The sequence below is a fragment of the Echeneis naucrates genome, chromosome 15, assembly GCF_900963305.1.
Source record: "Echeneis naucrates chromosome 15, fEcheNa1.1, whole genome shotgun sequence".
Taxonomy (NCBI): Eukaryota; Metazoa; Chordata; class Actinopteri; order Carangiformes; family Echeneidae; genus Echeneis; species Echeneis naucrates.
The window spans coordinates 4,974,462-4,994,886 of NC_042525.1; the positions used below are offsets into that span (position 1 = coordinate 4,974,462).

General features: G+C 42.9%; 2 protein-coding genes across 9 annotated transcripts in view; one reads left to right on the plus strand and one right to left on the minus strand.

Moving 5' to 3' along the window:
- fhip2a (FHF complex subunit HOOK interacting protein 2) overlaps positions 1 to 5,528 on the minus strand; it is an 11,190-nt gene extending 5,662 nt beyond the window's left edge. The window contains exons 1-11 of the mRNA XM_029521408.1: positions 5,279 to 5,528; positions 4,232 to 4,310; positions 2,993 to 3,162; positions 2,559 to 2,663; positions 2,337 to 2,459; positions 1,972 to 2,199; positions 1,662 to 1,858; positions 1,313 to 1,427; positions 1,086 to 1,162; positions 805 to 997; positions 278 to 441 (exon numbers count right to left, since the gene is read on the minus strand). Of these exons, the coding sequence (XP_029377268.1) occupies positions 278 to 441; positions 805 to 997; positions 1,086 to 1,162; positions 1,313 to 1,427; positions 1,662 to 1,858; positions 1,972 to 2,199; positions 2,337 to 2,459; positions 2,559 to 2,663; positions 2,993 to 3,162; positions 4,232 to 4,310; positions 5,279 to 5,323 (1,496 nt within the window). The 5' untranslated portion in view covers positions 5,324 to 5,528. The remainder of the gene's footprint in view (positions 1 to 277; positions 442 to 804; positions 998 to 1,085; positions 1,163 to 1,312; positions 1,428 to 1,661; positions 1,859 to 1,971; positions 2,200 to 2,336; positions 2,460 to 2,558; positions 2,664 to 2,992; positions 3,163 to 4,231; positions 4,311 to 5,278) is intronic.
- The window catches only part of ablim1a (actin binding LIM protein 1a), a 35,569-nt gene continuing 20,608 nt past the window's right edge, over positions 5,465 to 20,425 (plus strand). For 4 of the 8 annotated variants that reach the window (XM_029521409.1, XM_029521412.1, XM_029521414.1 and 1 more), the window contains exon 1: positions 16,003 to 16,174. In XM_029521409.1, coding sequence (XP_029377269.1) covers positions 16,153 to 16,174 — 22 coding nt within the window. In that variant the 5' untranslated portion in view covers positions 16,003 to 16,152. Of the gene's footprint in view, positions 5,628 to 6,051; positions 6,547 to 9,664; positions 9,767 to 16,002; positions 16,175 to 20,425 lie in introns of those variants that run through there. The other 4 variants (XM_029521413.1, XM_029521411.1, XM_029521416.1 and 1 more) reach the window with 3 other exon arrangements.

Genomic DNA, 20,425 nt, shown 5'->3' on the forward strand with positions numbered 1-20,425 from the left:
TGTATTGCATTATGTTTCAGTCTCCCAAAAGTGACTGACAGTATTACATGGCTGACATGTATTATCATGGTCCCAATTAATGATGGCTCAGAAGACTCCCACCAACAGAACAGACAATGATTCATAATGTAGACAAGGTGGCAGGAGATCTGAAAAACACAGCTAATTGATGCATTGACTTTATTTCAGCTAGTGTGCGTTTTTGCCAGGGATTTTTGGCACAGTACATGTAAAGCAGGCGGCACAGCAGGGTCAAAGGTCAGACACAGGTCCTTACACAGCATCATGCGGCTGGCCGTTCTCCATGGTTTCCCGCTCGTCCTGCGGTTTGTTCTCCAGGTAGTTCCTTTCCTCCAGGTTACGCAACACCAAGCTATGGAGGATGTGCTGGTTGGGTTTCTGAATCAGCTGCTCAAATAGCCGCAGAGTCATGATGCTGATCTGGGGATGAGGGGGAAGGAAGGAGGCTTAGCTTCCACTAAGAGCTTCAAGTAAATATGCCAAGGCTTTGCACACTGTCAGAAAAGTAGACAGCGACTGTTTAAACATCAGAGAGATGATTCATCCCCCTTTTGTGTGGTGAAAATGTGAGAAACAGCTCTGCCAGACGCTAATTAAAATTCATGTGCTTTTGGTTAATCATATGATTCACAGCAAGCTTTGAAAGGCAGAAGGACATTTTTACTTTTAACGAGAAGAAAGTGACTGATTGACTAATCAAGAAAGAGATGTACTAAAAAAGTCTCATGAGCCAGACATATATTATGTTAAAGGAAACCTCAAAAATAACAATATGACAAGAACCTCATCTGACAAGTGGTCGCAGTGCTCGATCAGTCTGTGTCTGAGTGGATTCTGAGTAATGGTAGCTTGAGTCTCTAGTTCCTTCTCCTCCCCCAGCAGGAAGTAAACCATCTCCTGAAGCAGAGCCTCCGATGTCACCTGCCTGATGATCCTGTTCAGCAGAGCCGTGGACGTCAGGATGCCCACCTCAGAGCTACACACACCACAAGTATTAGTGAGCAGCCATGACACAAGACAGTGACAAGACCAAGACTTTAAAAACAGGATGATTGATGACTTACGTCTGCATTAGCTGTGGTTCCATCACAGACACAAAGAATCTCTCTCTCACTGCTTTTGCCATCACTGAAGCTGCTGACTGGAAGAGAGTGAAGAAAAAGAACAAATTTACTTCATCCGTCGGTGGCTTTCATATATAGAAACTGTTTCTATGGAAAGATTGTCATCCTGTCAGTTCTAACTACAATGAGATGCATCAAAGCAGAGTGACTCAACATTGGTTAAGGACCTTGTGAGCCTCCTTGATGAGTTGGTCACAGTAATCTAGCCAAGACAGGAAGGAGATGAGAGCCCCCTTCCCTGTAAAGACAGCAGCATCTTCCTTCAGGTTATATACATCTAGACTGAAAGAGAGAGAAAGTCAAGAGGTTTAAAAGAACTCTTCATAACTGCCGACATTATAATTTGACAGAGGACACTATTTAAAGTCAAATTAACCCAAAACTTCAGATGATGACATTACTGCTTCACATCAGAGTGTCAGTTACAAGTCATTGCACTTGTGACTTTTTTTGGTCAAATATGCTGATTTAAAAAAAATAATAATAATAAAATAAAAAACCAATGTAGAAATTTACCCCCAGTTAACTGACTCCACTGTCTCAATATCCAAGGGGTCCATGGATTGTGGCAGAGCTTTATAGAAAGAGACCAGCCTGTCAGTCAGAAGCTCACAGAGCTCAGTGTTTTCGGTTAAACACTTGGCAGCAGCGGGCTCTGGTAAACTGACAAGCAGCATCAGCCCCTCACATGCCTTGACCACTATTCGGCCATCCTGAATGAGGAAGGGATAGAATGAAAGGAGAATATAGGTTATCGATGCCAACTTAGAACCCACACCAAAGAAAAAGAAACTACGCGCATAGACCTAAATAATGAGTTACTCACAGGGCTCTTTGTGAGGTTGAGCAGGGAGGTAACAAGATTGTAATTGCTGCTGCTGCTGTTGTTGTTGTTGGTTGGACTGGAGGTGGAGGCAGAAGCGGCGGCCTGTGGTTCCCCAGGACAGTCAGCCCGTTGTTCTGCTGCAGACTGACCAGTGTCTGGGGCCAAAGCATTCTGCTTCAGCTCCTTTGCTCTTTCAGGACTCTTTATCTCAGGTCGCTTAGACTTGTTCTGCATCACATGAAAAGGGATTATTTTTGGACTGTGTGTTTGAAAATCATCAAAGGCACCTGCAAGATATATACACAGATTCATATTTATAAATATCCTGCTCAACTTTTATTTTCATTAATTTCATAGCAACGCACCTCAAGGAAGAAGTTGACAAGGTAAGGGTCCTGCTTTAGTTTGGCACAGACTATACAAAGGAACTGAATTTCTTCATTTTCTGTAGGAGCCGCCAGCACCTCCCCACACAGACGAACCAGTTTCTGACAGAGCAATGTCAAAGTCACAAAAAAATGTTTTAGTACACAGTTACATAAGCTGTTAGCTGCTTGACCTCAACTCCAGACTGCAGTACTTCTCACCTGCACAGGTCTGTGGACATTGATGTGTGGCAGGAGAGGCTGTCGGATATGTGCTAGCAGCTTTGTATAGAAGGTAAGTACTTGCTGTTTCATCCCTGGAGGGCACTGGGGGGGAAATCATAAAAACAGAATAGAATATATGAGAGAAGGTAAAGGAGGTAGAAGGTAAAGGCTAAAATAGGTATGCATTTCCACTCCATGTGGAAATAACTAAACACTTAAATTGTACATATCATTTTAAATGTACTGTTGCACTTCAGGGTGGAGTACTCATTACTGCCTCCAAGGATTCAATGCCCACAACTCATTATCAACCTTGAATTCTTCGGGATTTTCATCCAATATCACATTTACACCTGTATGTACCAAATCATGATACGTTTAATTTTCCTGGAGATACATGTAATGTTGTTACCAAAGCATGACTGTCTTACATCAGCTTTGCCCAAGGTGTAGAGAGTCTCCAGGATCTTATGGTGTAGGAGATACTCCATGCAGGGTCCTGTCTCTCCAGACTCCCTTTCTCCTTCCTCCTGGGTCAGGATGTCCAGCATCTGTTCCAGGTGTGATGGGATGTTGGTGTCTGTGACTGGAGCTTTGTCATCTAACAGAGGAAAACACAGAAACATGTAAGAACCTTACCATTTCACTGATCCAAAGCTGAACTAGCTTGCCAATGGCTCTTTGCTAGTGAAAGGTTGTTTTTGATTGTATTTTGTTATATTGATCTTTGTTGTCAAAAAAGGACTGTGGCAAAGTTAATAGTTAATTTATCAAGCCAGCCTTTGGTAGAGTTGACCAATTTTGGTGGCGCTGTCAGTAGTCTCTTTGGTGACTTTCCAGTGAAACCCTGTTATGAAATTTAGAATAAACATTGTGGCATGTGTGCTGAGAGGGGTGATTTATAAACAACAGTCTGTCTATACAATTACATCAATGTAGCCCAAAACTTGTTGGGTCAGAGCCCACAATGGTCAGTGACAGCCAATGAAATGAAATATGAATGTGTATGTGGTGCTCAGCCTAGCAAAATACAAAATGATTCAATGTGGTAATTGACACAAGAGAAGAAACATCTTTGGTACTAAATAGCACAAATGATTTATAAAATTAATACTAATGAGGACTAATTCAGGTGGGGTTGTTCAAAACTGTTTCCAGAATCAGAGATCAAGTTCACTCAAATTAAAACTCTGCTAAGCCAGAGATTACATGAAAAAGAATTTGGCTATGTAATATTTTGAGTACTGATAATCCGCAGTCAGATGTTCAGAGTAAATTCTCATTAACTGCTCTAACTAAGAGAGTTAAAGCAAAGATGGTATTGGCCCAAATACAAAACAAGGCTATACCATTAACTGTGGCTGCTTTTACTTAAATTATTCAAGTATACTGTAAATTCAACCAAAATTAGAATGCCACTTACATATTGTAGCTGAGAAAAAAAATAGCAAATGGGGATTGTTAACTTCCAAATATCACCAGAGTGGATTAATTTATAAATACAAAACTGTAAACTTAAATTCAGTATGAACAACTTCAGGAACAGTCCACACTACAATCAACCTCAGTTAGTATAGTAACCATGTAGATGTTAGGTAGATAGATATAATTTTATTTATCCCCAAGGGGAAATTCATTTATGTTGTCTGATCCTTTCAGACTTTACTTACCAGAGGTTTCAATGTAATAATGTGTAATGGCCTTCCAGTGATAGACAAAGTCCTCCTGCAAGGGCAGCGATGGGGCAAGCTGAAAGAGACAGATTATAAACAAATATAATTTAATGCTTACATTTCAGGACCCTGGAGACCCAGATCACCATGAAAACAGGTTTATATGTCTCAGTAACTTCCAGAGGCTGTTTTAGGAGGACAAATTATCAATTTCAGAAAATATTCTCTCACTACTGGAGTGGACACAATCTCTGACAACTTGGAGCCAATGTGTTGCTATCACAGACGCAGCATTCCTCAAATAGTTCAGCAAGATTAAGATCGGGGTAGAAGTGTCGCTTTTCAAGAGATAAGATAGAGAGATGAACACAAGTTTCTCTTTCTATCGACAGCAGAACATAAAAGTCTTCTCTCCATGTCACCTGCCAAACGTCCATTGTTTGAGGCTTCAGGTAGGTTGCTGCTGGCTTGATAGCTGCTTAGCTTGCCGGCTAACGTGTATTATTGAGCTATCTAAAAGGAGACATGCAATACGGCACCGAGCTTTTCGCTTTAATATCAAACTTACAGGTGTACACAACATGAAGCATGACTGTCCGGTCATCTCGACGTGACACCTACTGCCCAAAACACTGCTGTTTTGGACGACATAGCCAACTAGCGAGCTACGACGTTAGCTTAGCCTGTTGACGTCGGCGGCTAAGTAGCTCAGTTAGCCAAACTACTATCAACACAGGTCATTGTAATAAAGACAATTTCAACAGGGAAAACTGTTAAGTGGTGTCAGCCGTGTACGGAAGGGGAAAAATAAAAACACCAATATACACCCAGCGGCTAACAAGAAGAAACATAACACAAAAAGCTAACATTAGCTTGGGCTCATCGGTTAGCTCGCTATTTAGCAACGTAGCTAATGCTGACGTTATGTTGACGACTGGCCCTGACCAACCGACATAAGACACCACACAAATAAGAAAACCACAAACAAATATCTGTTTTCAGCTTTGTTGTTTGTTTGTGTGGTTTTTTTTAAAGACAACTCACCGCTTCGACGGCATGCTGGAGAATGGACGTAAATTTGGAGAACATTTTGTTCTTGGACTGGACCAGTTTCTCCCGAGAAGACCGAGAGAATTCCTCTATCTTCTTCCTGTTGCTGCCGCCTCGATCCAGATTGGAGGTTTCATACAATGACCCTTGTAACGAAAGAAATAAAACTGAGCAGTAAAAAAAAAAAAAAGAAAAAGAGGGGGAAAAAAAAACAAAAAAGCTCGGACACAAGACTTCCACAGGCCCTGGCACAGGCGGCGTAAACAACACGTCTTCCCCGGACACCTGGAGCGTCTGCTCGGTTTGGACACGGTGGCACTTCGCCGGCCAAACACTTCCGCAGGTGAGCCGCCGGGGGGCGCAGGCGCACAACACACCGCCGGGTCGGTGCATAAAAATGGAACAAACTCAGCACACACAATCAGTATTTATTTATTTATTATTATTATTATTATTATTATTTTGGACATAAAATTAGAAATTGCAAGACAATTTTAAGTAGTGTTGGATTTGTTAGTGGAGAAGCGGTATGAATTATTATTTGGACAATCACCTGATTGTCCGTCCACATGATGACATCGGGTGTTTGTCTGAATTTGCAGTGTTGCTCACAATAGAGTCGAGGCTGTGCGTGGGTTTTTGTTTGTTTGTTTGTTTTTTTAGGTGCCTCAGCTTTAAGAAAATAAAGAAAAAAGCGGATATTATTTTCCATAAAGTAGTCGGGTTTATTATTATTATTATTATTATAAGTAAAAAGTAATACTAATTTCTCCAGAGCTCCACAACTTTACGATTTAGTCCATTTAGAAAACAGAACAGCACAGTCATTTAGACAAAAAAAAAAAAGTAGGTTAGCTGGTTTAAGATTTGAGTGATCCGGCAGCAGCCGCAGGAGCAGAATTTTAGGAATGATTTAATTTATAAGTCCCTATTTATTTTTTATTTCTTCCGATATAATGCTCATATATGGATATAAACTTGTTGGAAAATAAGAGGGATGCTGTCTGTTCCAGGACACGCCCTGTCGCTGGAAAGTGCTCTCTCCATCGCGCAAGCAGGCTAGTCTGCTCTCCCAAATCGCATGCTGTGTCTCTCCCCGTTTCAATCCCATTAGTTGACAGCCAGAAAAAAAAAAAAAACTTAAAGCAGAGACAATATCTGACCGTCCACCGGCCCCTTCTTCCAAACTGCAGCGGGGCATCTCCTGTTAAATCTCGGTAAAAGAAAAGAGAGGCTCTACCTACCGGGCATGTCTGCTAGAGGTGAGTATCTCCTGCCGCAGAAGCCTTCATAACAATACATGTAAAAAAAAAAAATAAAGTCAAAAAATGTTCAGGGTGGAGGGAGAAAGAGAGAGAGAGAGGTGGTGTGTGTGTGTGTGTGTGTGTGTGGGGGGGGGGGTGCTCGGTTCAAGAATGGATGCAAAGAAGGAGAGAACCCATTTGCGTCGTCTTTCGGGAGGATCAGGCTGTGATAATGGCTCTGTTATTCTAAGTAGGTTACACCGGTGCATAGCTGGAACTACAGCTTCCACTGCTGCAGCCTTTTTCTACACAACTTATTTTGTTATTATGAGCACAATGAGTTCTGGTGCAACCTATAATTAGACTTTTCTCAAATCCCAGCTGTACACATGGAGCGTCTCTGACTGTTTCTGTTTCTCTGGACATTTCATACTGTCTTTAATCAGGGGTGGTGCATATTATTAGTTGAAAGCTGCACTCTCACTAATTGTTGCCCAAGTGTAAGCTGCTGCTGGAGGACTGGGTGCCTATGATGCACATTCCTAACTGACTGACTGGCTGCATTACAATGGAGTTGTAAAATTTGGTGATGACTTTTGTTGAGAGTTTAGCCAGCGAGGTGACAGAAAGAAATGCAAACTATAATTTGGTGCAACAACTTTATGCTTTCTGGGTTTAGAAAATGTTTTGATTTTCCTGCTGAGTTTAAAACAAACTGTCAGTGCTGTCAGTAGTGCCCATGTGCTGTCTTTGAAATGTGTCAGGGGACTGTGCTCTCTGGCAGAAGAGATATAAAGGTTGTGATCAGATGGGCTGACACTGAGAGCTGTTCGGATATTAACACAAACTCAAGGCTGATATTGTGTCTCATCTGCAGATGGATTTATCTCGTGGAGTTTGCTATGGGGTGAAACGTAAACCTTTTATACAGCAGCTCTATCTGTACAGTATGTCACGCGCCGGCGGGCTCATTATGGCTGTGCCTATGAGGCAAGATGGCTTTGAACTCCCCCCGTCAATGGTGTGGCCTGCTGTATCCGTCCTTGGCTGCTGGTGGGGATCGATGGAGCTCGGAGCCCACCGCATGACAGCCTCCCTGAGGTACAGGGATCTGATTAGCATGCTTAAACCCCTGCAAACATCCCATCAATATTCATGAAAAGTAACTACCCCACACTACAGTTGTTCAATAGAGGAGTGCCAATTAGCTCTGTGTTGGTTGGACAAATGAGACGACATTAATTTATTATTGCAGATAAAACAGGCACATGCATGCAAACATAAACATTTCTAACAAAATGTCAAATCAACTACGATTTTCTCCTGGGCTAACCTGAGCCCAGGCCTGTTCAGCTGCTCTTGTATAGGTACTTAAGAAGGTTTTTGCCACCTTCACTTTCTGTTAGAGTCACTGTTGCCCTCCATGTTTTCATGGCTTTTGTATTATGAAGACAGCCATGATCGAAGTTCTTTTCAGACAATCAAGCAACATTTGGTGCCACAGAAAATGTACAAATTGCCCTTTTAATGTTCATTATTGAACTTAATTAGCCCTCATTTTTTATATCAAGTTTCTTGAAAGTTATTCTTGGTCTTTCTTGGCAGCCATCAAAAACACATGATAATGACAATGAGAAGATGTCAGACAATCGATTGTGTCTGCACAGAGATCCAAGAGGTGAAAAAACAGGTCCTCCACTTTCACCTCCCACTATACATTTATGTTTAAGAGCAACCTTTTCCATTGTCTAGTCAGCATCGGCCATTACTTTGCTCTCAGTCTTGCAGTCGCCTTTCCCTCATGGCAAAGTGCCATCAGCTTTTATCTTGATAGTGATGTCCCTCCATTAGTCACCCACCTTTTAATACACCCTTGCGGCCATACTACTCTATCCCAACCTTTCAGTGCCATCATATTTCCTGTGCTGTTCTCTATTGTCCAGAATGTCTCAACGTGATCCTATAAAAAACTTTAATTATCCTGGGGTTGTTGATATAGGACATATATTTTTTCTTTCGAGTGGTGAAGTATCTTTAATATCCATCGATGGGCTGCTCAATATGAGTTTACTCCTGATGGCCAGAGGGGGTTAAGTGCATTCGTCAAGGTCACCGCAGTGGTGGCAGGTGAAGGATGGCCGGCTGTATCTTATCAAACTCCTCTATCTACAGGACAATCTCCCTCCTGGTGTGGGAAACCTACCACAGACGTACTGTGTTGTATAATCTCCTTATTTGTTTTTATAGCTACTTTTGCGACCACTACTGCTAGTGCTCGTCGCCGTTTTAGAAGTATTTATTTTTCTTAGTCCGTTTAGCCCGATCATCTCTCCTCCACTGCAGGATCTTAAAGCAACACGTTGGATGGCAGAGTACTCACATATGTGGGTCAGTGTTGTTCATTCAGTTTTCTGTTGCTTCTGGGCTGTAGTAGAAGTTGGTGTCTAGTCCATTATTTTATATTGCTGTGAGGTAGTAAAGTGTGCTGGATTCATGTATTTTGGATCTTTCTTGTCTTGTCTTGAAACTTCCGCAGGCAATCTGTGTCGAAATTAGTGACTTTTAGGTTTGTTATCAAACTCGATATGTATTGAAAAAATTCAAAAACAGTAAACAATAATATCTTTTAATGGTTTTGGTTACGCTTCCCTGTTTAATTCCCATCTTAAACTGAGTCAGCTATGGATGTCAATTCATCTTTTATAGGTAGCTTTAACAGCCCCCCCCCCCAAGACACCTGGTAACACTCCAATTTTGCTCTTATCTGACTTGCCTCTCTGCCCCGCCCTTTCCCTGAGCAGCGTTAGCACATCCTGGATGCTGTACCTGTTACACTGTGGTGCAATCTGGATGATCAATGGTGGATGAAAAAGGAGGCATGGCTTCATTCTGCAGCAACCCAATCTGATGTCTCTTCCTTATCCGAGCACTGGAGAGGGCTGCTCATGCTCCAGCCGCCCGACCCTTTGCATCAGCACTTTTCTGTGTGTGTGTGTGTGTTTGTGGGTGTGTGTGTACTATATGCCTAACAGGAGGATTGGTGTGCGTGCGCATGCATGTGTCCTGGCTAAAGCCTGAATAATTGATGAGCAAGGGAAGGAGTGAAAGTGCTGCCGGACGGGACGGAGTGTGTGGGAGTGCGTAGAGATGGGGGAGAGGAATCCAGCGCAGCAGCAGCCTGGCTACGATGGGCTCTGCAACTACGCCCAAAAAATTACCTCCTGCTTCGGACTGGATGGTAAGATAAGGGAAACATGGAGAGCTGGGAGCCGGGGGGGGGGGGGTGTTGTGCTTCTTCTAGTGTGAAGCCGGATGGAGAAACAGACTATGAGAACTGTTAGGATGCATTTTGTGTGCCGTGCTTGTTCGTCTGTGTGCAGGGGCAGCAGCCTTGCTTTACGGCCATGTACGCGTGGATTTGCAAGTGCGTGGGTAGTTGTGTGTTGTTGTGTCAAAACTGCTAGAGAGTGGATGACAATTAGAGGGCAGTGCCTCACTGCAGCACTGTAGCATGTCCTTAGGTCCTCTCAGGTCCATGTGTTTGCATGTGTGGGTGTTAGAAGAGTCTAAATTAAAACAAATTAGTGAAGTAGCGTTTTGATGTTCATGGTCAACTATGGGAGCTGAGTTCCAGCCATCCAGTCCTTGTGTACCCTCTCAGACAAAGAGAACATTTGTTAAATCTGAAGTGCAGGCCAAACTCAACATTTCCAGCCAAAAAGGATATTTTGTGCTCTGTCATTGTCTGCTGTGCTTTTCATTATGTCTGCTTACCTCAGTGATCCATGTCGTTTTGTGTGAGAACTTAAATAGCTGTAATTAGCTTAACCTATTTGATGAATGTTAGATGTTATGTAGGGTTTTTTAGTACAACCTGTGTTTATGCAAAAGCCCGGGCTGTCTCCGCAGTTCCAGTTTTCATGTTTTCACGAAACAGTTTTTTGTGTGTGTCGGCATCGGTGCAGTGTGGGATTATGCTGTTTTTGTGGAGTTTTCACTTTCTTCTAACTTTTCTTCTACCATCAAGTTAATGACTAAAAATGACCTCATACTTGAGTCACATTTCCAAGAAAAGTAACTAAATCAAGAAAGATCTGTGAACCTTCTTGGTCATCCAAGTCATGTGACTCAGGAGAGAGTGCTTATGAAAAGTGCGTGTGTAGTCGCTGGTTATATGGATTTGATTTGCTAAGGCGACATTCTGGAGATCTTTGCAGAAACAAATCCATCCATCCAAATATTAGATGCTTTGAAGATTAAAAACTCAGAACATGCCTTCTTACTAACTTACATATTTCAAAATCCTATTTCTTCATCCAATGATTTCGCCGGATAATAGAAAGCCACTGCTGGCATTTCCATCTAAGTGCTGATGTAGTTACACCATATTTTTATTTTCAAGGATCATGCTGATGACTAACAGCGGGTTTGTGCATTGTTGGCTAGTGGAATGACCTTACTGGTTATTGACCTTGTAAAAGGCTGGCAGTTTTCCAAGGCAATCTACACTGAAAGTATATCTTGGCTGTACACTGATATGGATCCATTCTGTTTTTGTGTAGCCGAATCCATCTTAATACAAATTACATTTCACACAAGTTATGGACAGAATGAGATCTAAAACATCTGAAACACTCTCAGAAATGATCTGATTACATATTCTAACTTACTTTGATGCACATTGTGTTACTCTGAAAACAAAACAAAAAAAAGTGTGATAGTCTTAACATCAGTGGACAGATATGGATAAAGATAGCAGTGATGGGGATGCACAGGGGTCACCTCAGGTACGGGGGGGGGGACCCCCCATACACTGGACCAACCTGATGTTGAGCTACCTAACCCCACCCAGAAGATAATCATAGGCTCGACGTCAGCCCTAAGCTGCTTAACGCTCCAGGCTGGTCGTGCTGAAGACACTAACAGTGTAAGCTTCTCTCTATGTGTTTCACTCTGCTCCACCTTCAGCAGAGTGCATGTCATACCTACTGCCTGATGTTTGGCATCTCCACCTCAAGGTGGACATCAGCTATTTGCCTCCTACACTTACTGCACATCTGAGGTGACCGGTGGAGGTGTTTCTGGAGCCATCCTGGATATCACCATGGTTGGATGAGTGATGAGCTGCCTTGAAGTTGCCCATCAACCTCTGGCTCCTTTGTTTCCATTTGCTCCGAAGATAACTGGATTTTAGAGGAGGTCTGGCTGACATCTACTTGCTTTGCTTCACCCTTTTCTGTGGGACGGTTGAAGGGGAGGAGGGCGCCATGCCCACTCTGCCCAACCTCAACAGCCTGGGGAAGCTGTGCAGCTCCAGCCGCAGTCACAGTGTCGACCGCGTCCGGGTGAAACGCAAGAACTCGGTCAAGCGAATGTCCATCATCGAGGATGGGCACGTGGCCGAGGTGCTGTACCTCATTCCCAAACAGTACATGGAGCAGCTGCCCTACCTCAACCCAAGTGACTATTATCTAAGTGAAAGGCTGAATGATGTCGCAACAGGTAGGATAGGAGAAAAGATTTATCTATGTGAAGCCCATCTTACATTACCCATCTTCCATTACAGCCATCCATCTTAGCTTTTACTGAGCTGTAACTGTTGCATCAGTCAGCCATATTGATCATTATTTAATCAATGAGTAATAAAAAATGCATAAAGATAATGTTTTTGCATAAATTTGATGTAAGTAAGCAACTATCTTTAGACAGCTATAGTTGAGAGAAGGAGCTGATTTAGCCGCTCTGCTTTGCACTGTAGGTGTCTGAAAGAGAATTGATTAGTTGATGCTCAGAGATTACTTCATTTTAATTGGATGACAGTTAATGATTACACTTCCTGAGGCTGCTGACATCTGACCTGTGTGCATCTGTGAAAGTTCCTATACATAAGTTACATAACCATATTTCCCAGCTCCAACAAGTCCAACGGAAAATGTTTATAGAAGTCCAGAAATTAATCACCACACTCTCTGTAGTTATATAATGCAAACTCATATGCAAGGTTAGGCCTGCTGGACTATGCCAAGCAACAGGGCAGGAGGAAGCGACTTGGTGGCTTACATCAGGATTACAACATGGGCATGAGGACAAATTGAGATTTTCAGACCTTATGTAGCGTCTGACTGCACGCCAGACACAGTAGTGAAATCATCATTGTCTGGCTCCCAAGTTATTTGCAAAATGCTGCAAATACCAGCAACTCCTTCTATTTTAGACCTCAAGTTTGATTTTGAACTTTAACCTCAACTCAAGGAAGGTTCATCTCTGCAAACTGACCCCGGGTTAAAGATCAAGGCTCATTGTGGCCCCGTCGTTTCTTCACTGGCAGCTAAAATCAATCAAACAGTGATGTTGACAGTCTATAGCTGCTTATATTCAGTGACTTCTTGCTGGGGCCAAGCCTGGGTCATTTCACTGCTGCTTTAATTTTTTTGGACAGGAGAAATTCACAAGAAAAAAATGGTCTCAAGTGAGTTTGCAAGAATTTCAGACTTATAAAGAAACAACAGTCATCATTTTTATTCACCCCAACCCTCACTTACACTTTGTTAGTGTTGAGACATCAACACCAATAAAGCTGAAATACCACAGTCACTGTTTCTATACTCCAAAACAAAGCTGCATTATTTCTTTTCACAAGTGGCACAGACGCCACAGTTATCATGATTACTTAATGTGACCACAAAGAAACTTTTCACATGACAAGAAGCCAACAGCTCCGTCCTGTGGGCTGTGGAAAGCAAAAAGCAAAATAGTTTTTTTTTTACTTGTGGATTTTTGGCATTTAAAATGAAAAGAATAATTTTTCTTGTGCTTGAGAAGGCTCACATTTCTGTTTGTACTGGGCAGCAATAAAACAGGAATGTTACTGTACGTCGTATGGGTAACATACAGAAGTGAACACAGGAGGACAGGACTGCTGTTCAAAAGGTGTGTATTGTCTTGTAACACGTTTTACAATAGAAACAAACTGGTTAAGTACTTGCCAGACAGAAAGGTCTTCTTATGAGAATTGATTGTTAATATTCTCTGGCTCTGTTGGACTAAAGGATCTGCAAGTTTTCTTGCAGTTTTCTTCTAGTGCATAGTATGTGTAGCAAAGAGTAGAATCTTAATGTTACGAGGAGGAATCATTCTAAATGTTACTTTTTGCACTATAATGTCAGTTTGGCTCTACAGTCCAAGGGAATGATATAAATGTAACTCAACAGGCGTCTATTACTGTCTGTGATTTACACGTGCTATGATGAGAGTACTGAATGCCGCTGATATGACGGCTGGACTATCTCTAGCTCCCTGGTCAGGTCATTAATGGCTAGTCAGACATAGATCATCCATAGGTGAGCCAAATACAGTGGAAACCTTTCATCCATGGATAATAGGCTTTGCTGCTCAGGAATTGCTCTTGGCAGGCCGTATGTGGCATGAATGTCCAGCAGCTCTTACAGAGATTATTCAAAGAGGCAAGATGATAATAGCTCCATTACACACAGTTACAGGACATCTGTATGTTGTACTTTGCAGTTAGTAGCCACACTATAAAACTCCCATTTTCTCAAATAGATGGTTTTTGACCAAACCCAGCATTTTGAGGAACCGGCCTTTCCTTTTATTAAAGGAAAAAAAAAAAAAAAAAATCCTCAGTCTTCACAAACTCATGACACATTTCCCTCCCCCCATAATAAAAAAGGGCGGCGTGCTGGAGAAACATTCACTTACTATTTTTAACGGTTGCTTTACTGGCATGTCACCATCGCCTGATGAGAAGAAAACGCCCCTGTGAAGACTCATGCACACGGATGGGTATCCAGCAGGTGGCACAGTTGACGCTGCAGAGGATGAATGCACCCTGAATGCATAATGTGCTTCATGCATCAGCAATTACAGATGTGGTGCTGATGCAGAACCACCCCCCTTCTCCCACTCCTCAGTTATAGAAGGAGACAGTGAGGTTTCAGCGAGGGACTCATGGATCAGTGACGCTGTGGTCACAAATATCTTCTGCCGTAACATGACTACAAACATTGGATTAGTTGATTTTTTTTTTTTTTTTTGCTCTCCAGGAGGCAAATAAAGTGCTTTATTAACATATATTGTAAACAGCTTTACAAGTCACTTTGTTTGTTAGTATTTTCAAATAACTCCATAAAATGAATGTATGGAGTGAGTAAATGAATGACTTTTATAACAGAAACAGTCCAGTTTTAGTGATGCATAACATTTTATGCTAAACAAAAACTGTGATATCTCAGGCACATAAACAGAATGGGAATTTCAATTCATTTTTCATGCTGCAAATGTATGTATGTTTGGTTTTTTTTTTAATCCCCCTTAGAGATGGGAATTGTGCTTCTGCTGCCACATTACTACGACAGAATCAAAATTGCAAAACAGTTTACAAGCAACATCAGCCTTTCACATGGTCATTTCAGTGGTGTATGATATAAGAGCTGGTGTGTGCGTCAGGGTCCGACAGGAATGTGCTCTCTCGTGCTCCCTGTAATTGGATTCCAGAGGATCCACTAAAGATATTAATGCAAAGCTCATGCTAGAAGCAGTGCGATTATTAGCAACTTAGGTTGTCACTCAAGGTGAGTCTGGCTTTACTGCTCGATGATCAGGTCGACAGTGTTGATTTGATCTGATTAGGTAACCCTAGGTTTCACTCGTTCTCAATACGCAGTCGATAGTCTCGGAAAGTGCTTCCTGCTCAAGCAGCATTTTATGAAGTGTGGATAATGCGTTTTTACATTTTTTATTCAATTTTAATTATTCATTTTGATGCTATAACCACCTCCAGTTACTGCCACGAAAGAAACAGAATTGCCAAAAGGACTCAGTGTTTAGCTGCATGGCCTCATTTTTCATCCATTTTATGGCTTTATGCTTTTTATTTTTCGTCAAATATGCTAAATTTTGTTGAATGTTACTGGTCTTTCAGCACCGTGAGCTAATTACTGCGCTGGACAAAGTAATTAATCTCTGTCTGCTGCCCTGTTGTAGCGTTACAAAGCCTGTGTTGTGGGTGTGTGTTATATAGTTCAGTGATGTGGTCAAACGTTAGTGAAAGTTAAATTTAGCTTCCTGGGTTCTTTTATCATAGAGCTGAGTTCATCACCTTTATTAGACTCTCATGAATTCACATCATAGTTTACAATGGAGTCAAGTCAAACTGGTGTGCTATGAGCAGGAACCGTAAAAGAAAGAGGAAAAAAAATCCCTTGTGACAGATTATATACATGTTTTGGGGGATTTGGGGTCAAACAGAGGCAGCAGCAGCAGCCACCTGGTTGCTGCAATGAGTAGGCGGCTGACACAACAGAGGGGCTGGGAAAGGGACGAGGAGGGGAAGAGGAGGGTGGAGGAGGAGGAGGAGGATGGGAGGAAAACAGGCAGTCAGGAGGCAAGCCCCACGCTGTAACAGTGTTTTCGGGAGGAGAGCTTAACAGTGCCTACACCTCTCTCTCTCTCTCTCGCTCTCTCTCTTTCTCTCTCTCTCTCTCTCTTTCTTTTCTGGTGGTGTCTCTCTCCCCAGTCCTGACTTAAAAAAAGGAAGTAGCAGCTCCCGAGTTACTGGTGATCGATTCTCAGAGCGTTTTCTGGTGCAGATTTACCTGGATTCCAATGGTCATGGTCAAAGAAAAAGGTATTCCAGCGGTCTTGTGTGTGTGTGTGTGTGTGTGTGTGTGTGCTGAGTGTCGTGTTGCTGACTGTCTCCACTGTGTGTAGATGTGCAGCATGTCCACTTTGATCTGCACTGTTGTGTCTGGCTGTTTGAATTAGATGTAGTTTGACTGAATCTTCAGACTGATTGGAATCATTTAAAATGTGTGGATACGTGATGATGTAGTCGTAGGATTATGGACATGGTATAACTATTTTATTTTTATTTTTTTAAATGTGGGTGTTGGTTGCTTGAAAGAAGCATGAGTAATGACAACATAACATATCCTCCCTATGTAAAAGACTTGATTCAACATGCTACGCCCTTTTTGGTACTCCCCAACAGCTGATGCTGTGGTTGAAGCTTTGTTTGGTAAATGTAAGGCTTTATGCAAATGTGTGTTGGAACAAAGCATCTGGCTTGTTGTGTGACACCAAACGTGAACTGTTCAGGGCTCTAACACGGACACTAAAAAGGTGACATGTATGCAGGAAGAAGTGGAGCACTCGTGTCGGGATCCACACTGCGCAGAGATACAGACCTGCACTCTCCGTCTCTGTCTCGCTCTCTCTCTCCCCCCCCCCCCATGCTCTGTCTGCAGCCGTTGCCATGGTGACCATCTAAAAGGTATACTCCATTGTTGTCAGCTGTGGCCTCATTCATTGTGTCAAAAGAAAAAGGTGACGCTCTCCACCTATAACCAAGGTCGTGGTCCACAGATATATTAACTTCCCCGGCAATTTACGGGGCTGCATCAGATTGACCATTGTTTGTCAGTATGACTCACAGCAAGCAGCGATGTAGACACAATTGTCTATAACGCAACAAAGCTCCTGCTTAAAATCATCCTAAAGAGGACAACAGCCAATTTAATTGAACTTAAACTGAAGTGAATACGATGCAGAGACTTTCCTGTAATATAAATGGCATCACCTCCCCTCTTAGCTCATTTCACTGGAAATGCACGAGAGTCGCTGCTAATCAGTCAGTTTTAGTCATCACCACTAGATATCATACTTCAAGACCCTCAACAGTGACTGAAGTGCATCCACTTCTTACATTACTACTGTGCTTCAGTGGGTGCTTCAGGGGTTAATCCTTCAGCTTGTGTAGATAGTTTGTGCTCTCTGTGTGGGCATGTGATATTTTTGTGTTGTGTCTTAAAATGTTTTGATCACAAAAAAAGAAAGAAGAAGAAAAAAGAAACACATTTACAGATTTTTTTTTTCCCCCCTTCTGACGTGAGCTTTGTTTATGTATCTGACAGGGCTCTGGTGGCTAGAGGAGCCGTCCACCTCTGGTGCTGTCCGCTTAATGTGGATTTGACAGGCCACAAAGAGAAAGCCTCTGCCACTGAGTCCCCCTCCCACCCCGTCCCTCAGTGCTGGCAGAAGTCCTGTAACCTCTGGCTGCCACATGTTCATATCCCAAAATCGGTTTCTGAATGTTTTCCGTTCAGTTGCTGACTGGGATTTGTTGGATCCCTTTGAGGCTCCTCTGGTTTTCTTAGTTGAAATTTGGAGGCTTCTAGTTTTTCATTCCTCCAGACAGAATTTGAAGAACCTGATCGTGCAACATGTCCGAGGCCAGGTGGGCTCTGTGACATCAGGTAGCAGAGCTGACTAAATACTCTGCTAAGAATGATGAATCACATTCAAGGTTTTGCAGCGTTAGCGTTTTCAGTGCAGGTGCTTGTCCTGTTTTCAAAGCCAAGAATACCCCCTGAAATAGTTTGTAATTTATTGGTGCCATGTGTACCATCATTTACACGTGCTCCTGAGACGCTCTGCAGATTAGCATATTGCACTGATTCATCGGTGCACTTTCTCTTTCTCCCGTTGTCTGCATTAAATTGCGTAAGAACCCCCGCTGACTGCGCTCTGTAAAATTAGATCATCATCTTCACATGTACATCTCCCGCCCCGTGCAAAGAAACACCAACTGCACTCTCTGCATTCGGAATCCTGAACAATTTCTTCTCACATGAAAGTCCAATGTCATGTGCCTCTGTAGCTGCCTAATGTGATTTCGCAGAGTGCTGCAGACAAACTGCAGTGGTGCCTCATCTTTGAAGCTTGCCAGTGTCTACCCCCCTGAAAGAGGAGCTAAAGCCTTTCACAGACACCGGCTCAACACACACACCCTCATAGACACACACTGTTTATACAGCTGGCACAGAGGACCAGAATATACAGATGAGATAAGTGGTCGGCCGGGGGGTGAGACAGTCGCTGACCTAAGATATAAAGGCTAAAACAACATGGAGGTTTGAGAATCACACGAAAGAAACACAAACTGCAGCCATACATCAACAAACATCCTCCCTGTCTGGCATAAATCGGTTCGATTATCGCAGGAAATATGACACAGGAGTGAGGGGCCGTAATGGGCTGAGGCCTCAGCGCCACCTTTTCTGCTGTTCACTGTCGTCCCCTGACAGATAAGTGGCTGAAATGGAAGTGTCTGTTTAGCGGCGAGTTATTTTCTGGTGTACCTGCAACAAACCAACAACAAACGCTCAGCACTGTGGCATTCAACCATTCAGAGCAGATCATTATTCCAAATCCAGGTCCCTGAGGGACTGTTATTCAAGTTTGGGGGGCCTGGTGGAGGCCAATTGAGCCACCCCCACCTCCCGCTTACAATTTGTGCCTGCGTTTGAAGTGCTTTGTCTGGGACAGTGGTAGCGGGGCACAGGGATGGGGAGGCGGTGAAGACATACATATTCATGGTGGGGAGGGTTAAGGGCTTCTTGTTATGTCTGGGTGATGAAGAGCTCCAAATGCCCACCAACCCCCCAACCCTGCTCCCAAACACACACACACACACACTCGTCAGATCAGGCTTTGGGATTTCATGATGGGCATAATTTGTGCCCTTTGATATTCCAAATGAAATGGGATGGATGTGGGAGTAAAAATGTGTGTGTGTGTGTGTGCACATGTGCTTTCTTGCCAATGAAGCAGACACATCTGGAGCCAAAAGTATTAGCATGGTCTCTTTATCTGCCCCTCTGTTTATCCTTCTGCTTTGCCACACACACTCAAGCACATGCGTGTCTGTCACACAGACACTCTTTTGGGGCAGCTGTCTGTCTGTACTGGAAACTCTTATGTCTGTGAATCTTACGGTAACAAAGGCAGCAGGCGACTGAATATTTTATTAGCTCTTTTCATCTCTCACCTATTGTTTAATTCAATTCCCTGCTCTCCATTTTCAAACTCCTACTATACTTGTGCATTCCTGCGGGTTTCTGGCGGGAAGTGAAAGAGAAAAAAGTCTGAAGCTTCCTCAGCAAATCCCTCACTCTCTACCACGAGCTCCGCTCTTATTGTTATTTACCAGCAAGGCCGAGGCCCGTTTTCTGGGCAGATATATCCTCGGGGGATTCAAGATGGCCTTCTTCACTTCCCTCCAGAGTATCATCTGCAGCCTTTATTATTGCCAACGCAGCTTGGCTCTGCTTAAATGGGTGGGGGTGGGGGGCTGGGTGGGATGTACGGGTGGAGAGAACACTCCCCTTTCCTCTGTGCCTGGCTTTGGGATGCTCTGCTGGTTATTGTTCCCTCTGCGCCCTGGTTTTGTGTGTTTGTGAGTGTGTGTTCATTGTGTGTTTAGGCTCATATCAGTCACTTCATCCCCTGGTGATGAGGCAGGACAGATCACTCTGTCAGCACAGCCAACTCAACCAGCCCAGAATGAGGAATGTGAGCACCAGTCGGAAAAATTGTACTACTGTATATTTCACAGTAAGTTGCTCTGTGCTGAGGTTGCTTTGTGTACGGCATGCTTACCTATTTATAGCGTTATATAATATACATATACCAGCAAATCAACCACCATTTTGCAGCAATCAGAAGAACCCTTAAAGACTCACTAATGGATTATTTCAAATCCATGTCACTGAAGTACATTAGCTTGAAGTCATGCCTTCGTAGACACAAGTGTGGTAGCCTGCTAAACATTTGAAAAAGATCCCATTAATGGATTTTATAACCAAATAAATCCTTTAAACGGTGCAATCTGAATCATTGCAACAAATTTAACAACCCTTCTTATGTATTTTTAAATAGTATCCCTCTTAGCTCGATGCTGCCACAGCCTCTGTCTCTCTCTCTCTCTCTTTCCCTGGACGGAGGCAAACACAGGGCTTTAAAGTGGAGGAGGCAGAAAGTTAAACTGGAAAAACACATCATGCTCGCAGACTCCCATCCAAACCTCAGTTTTTTCAGC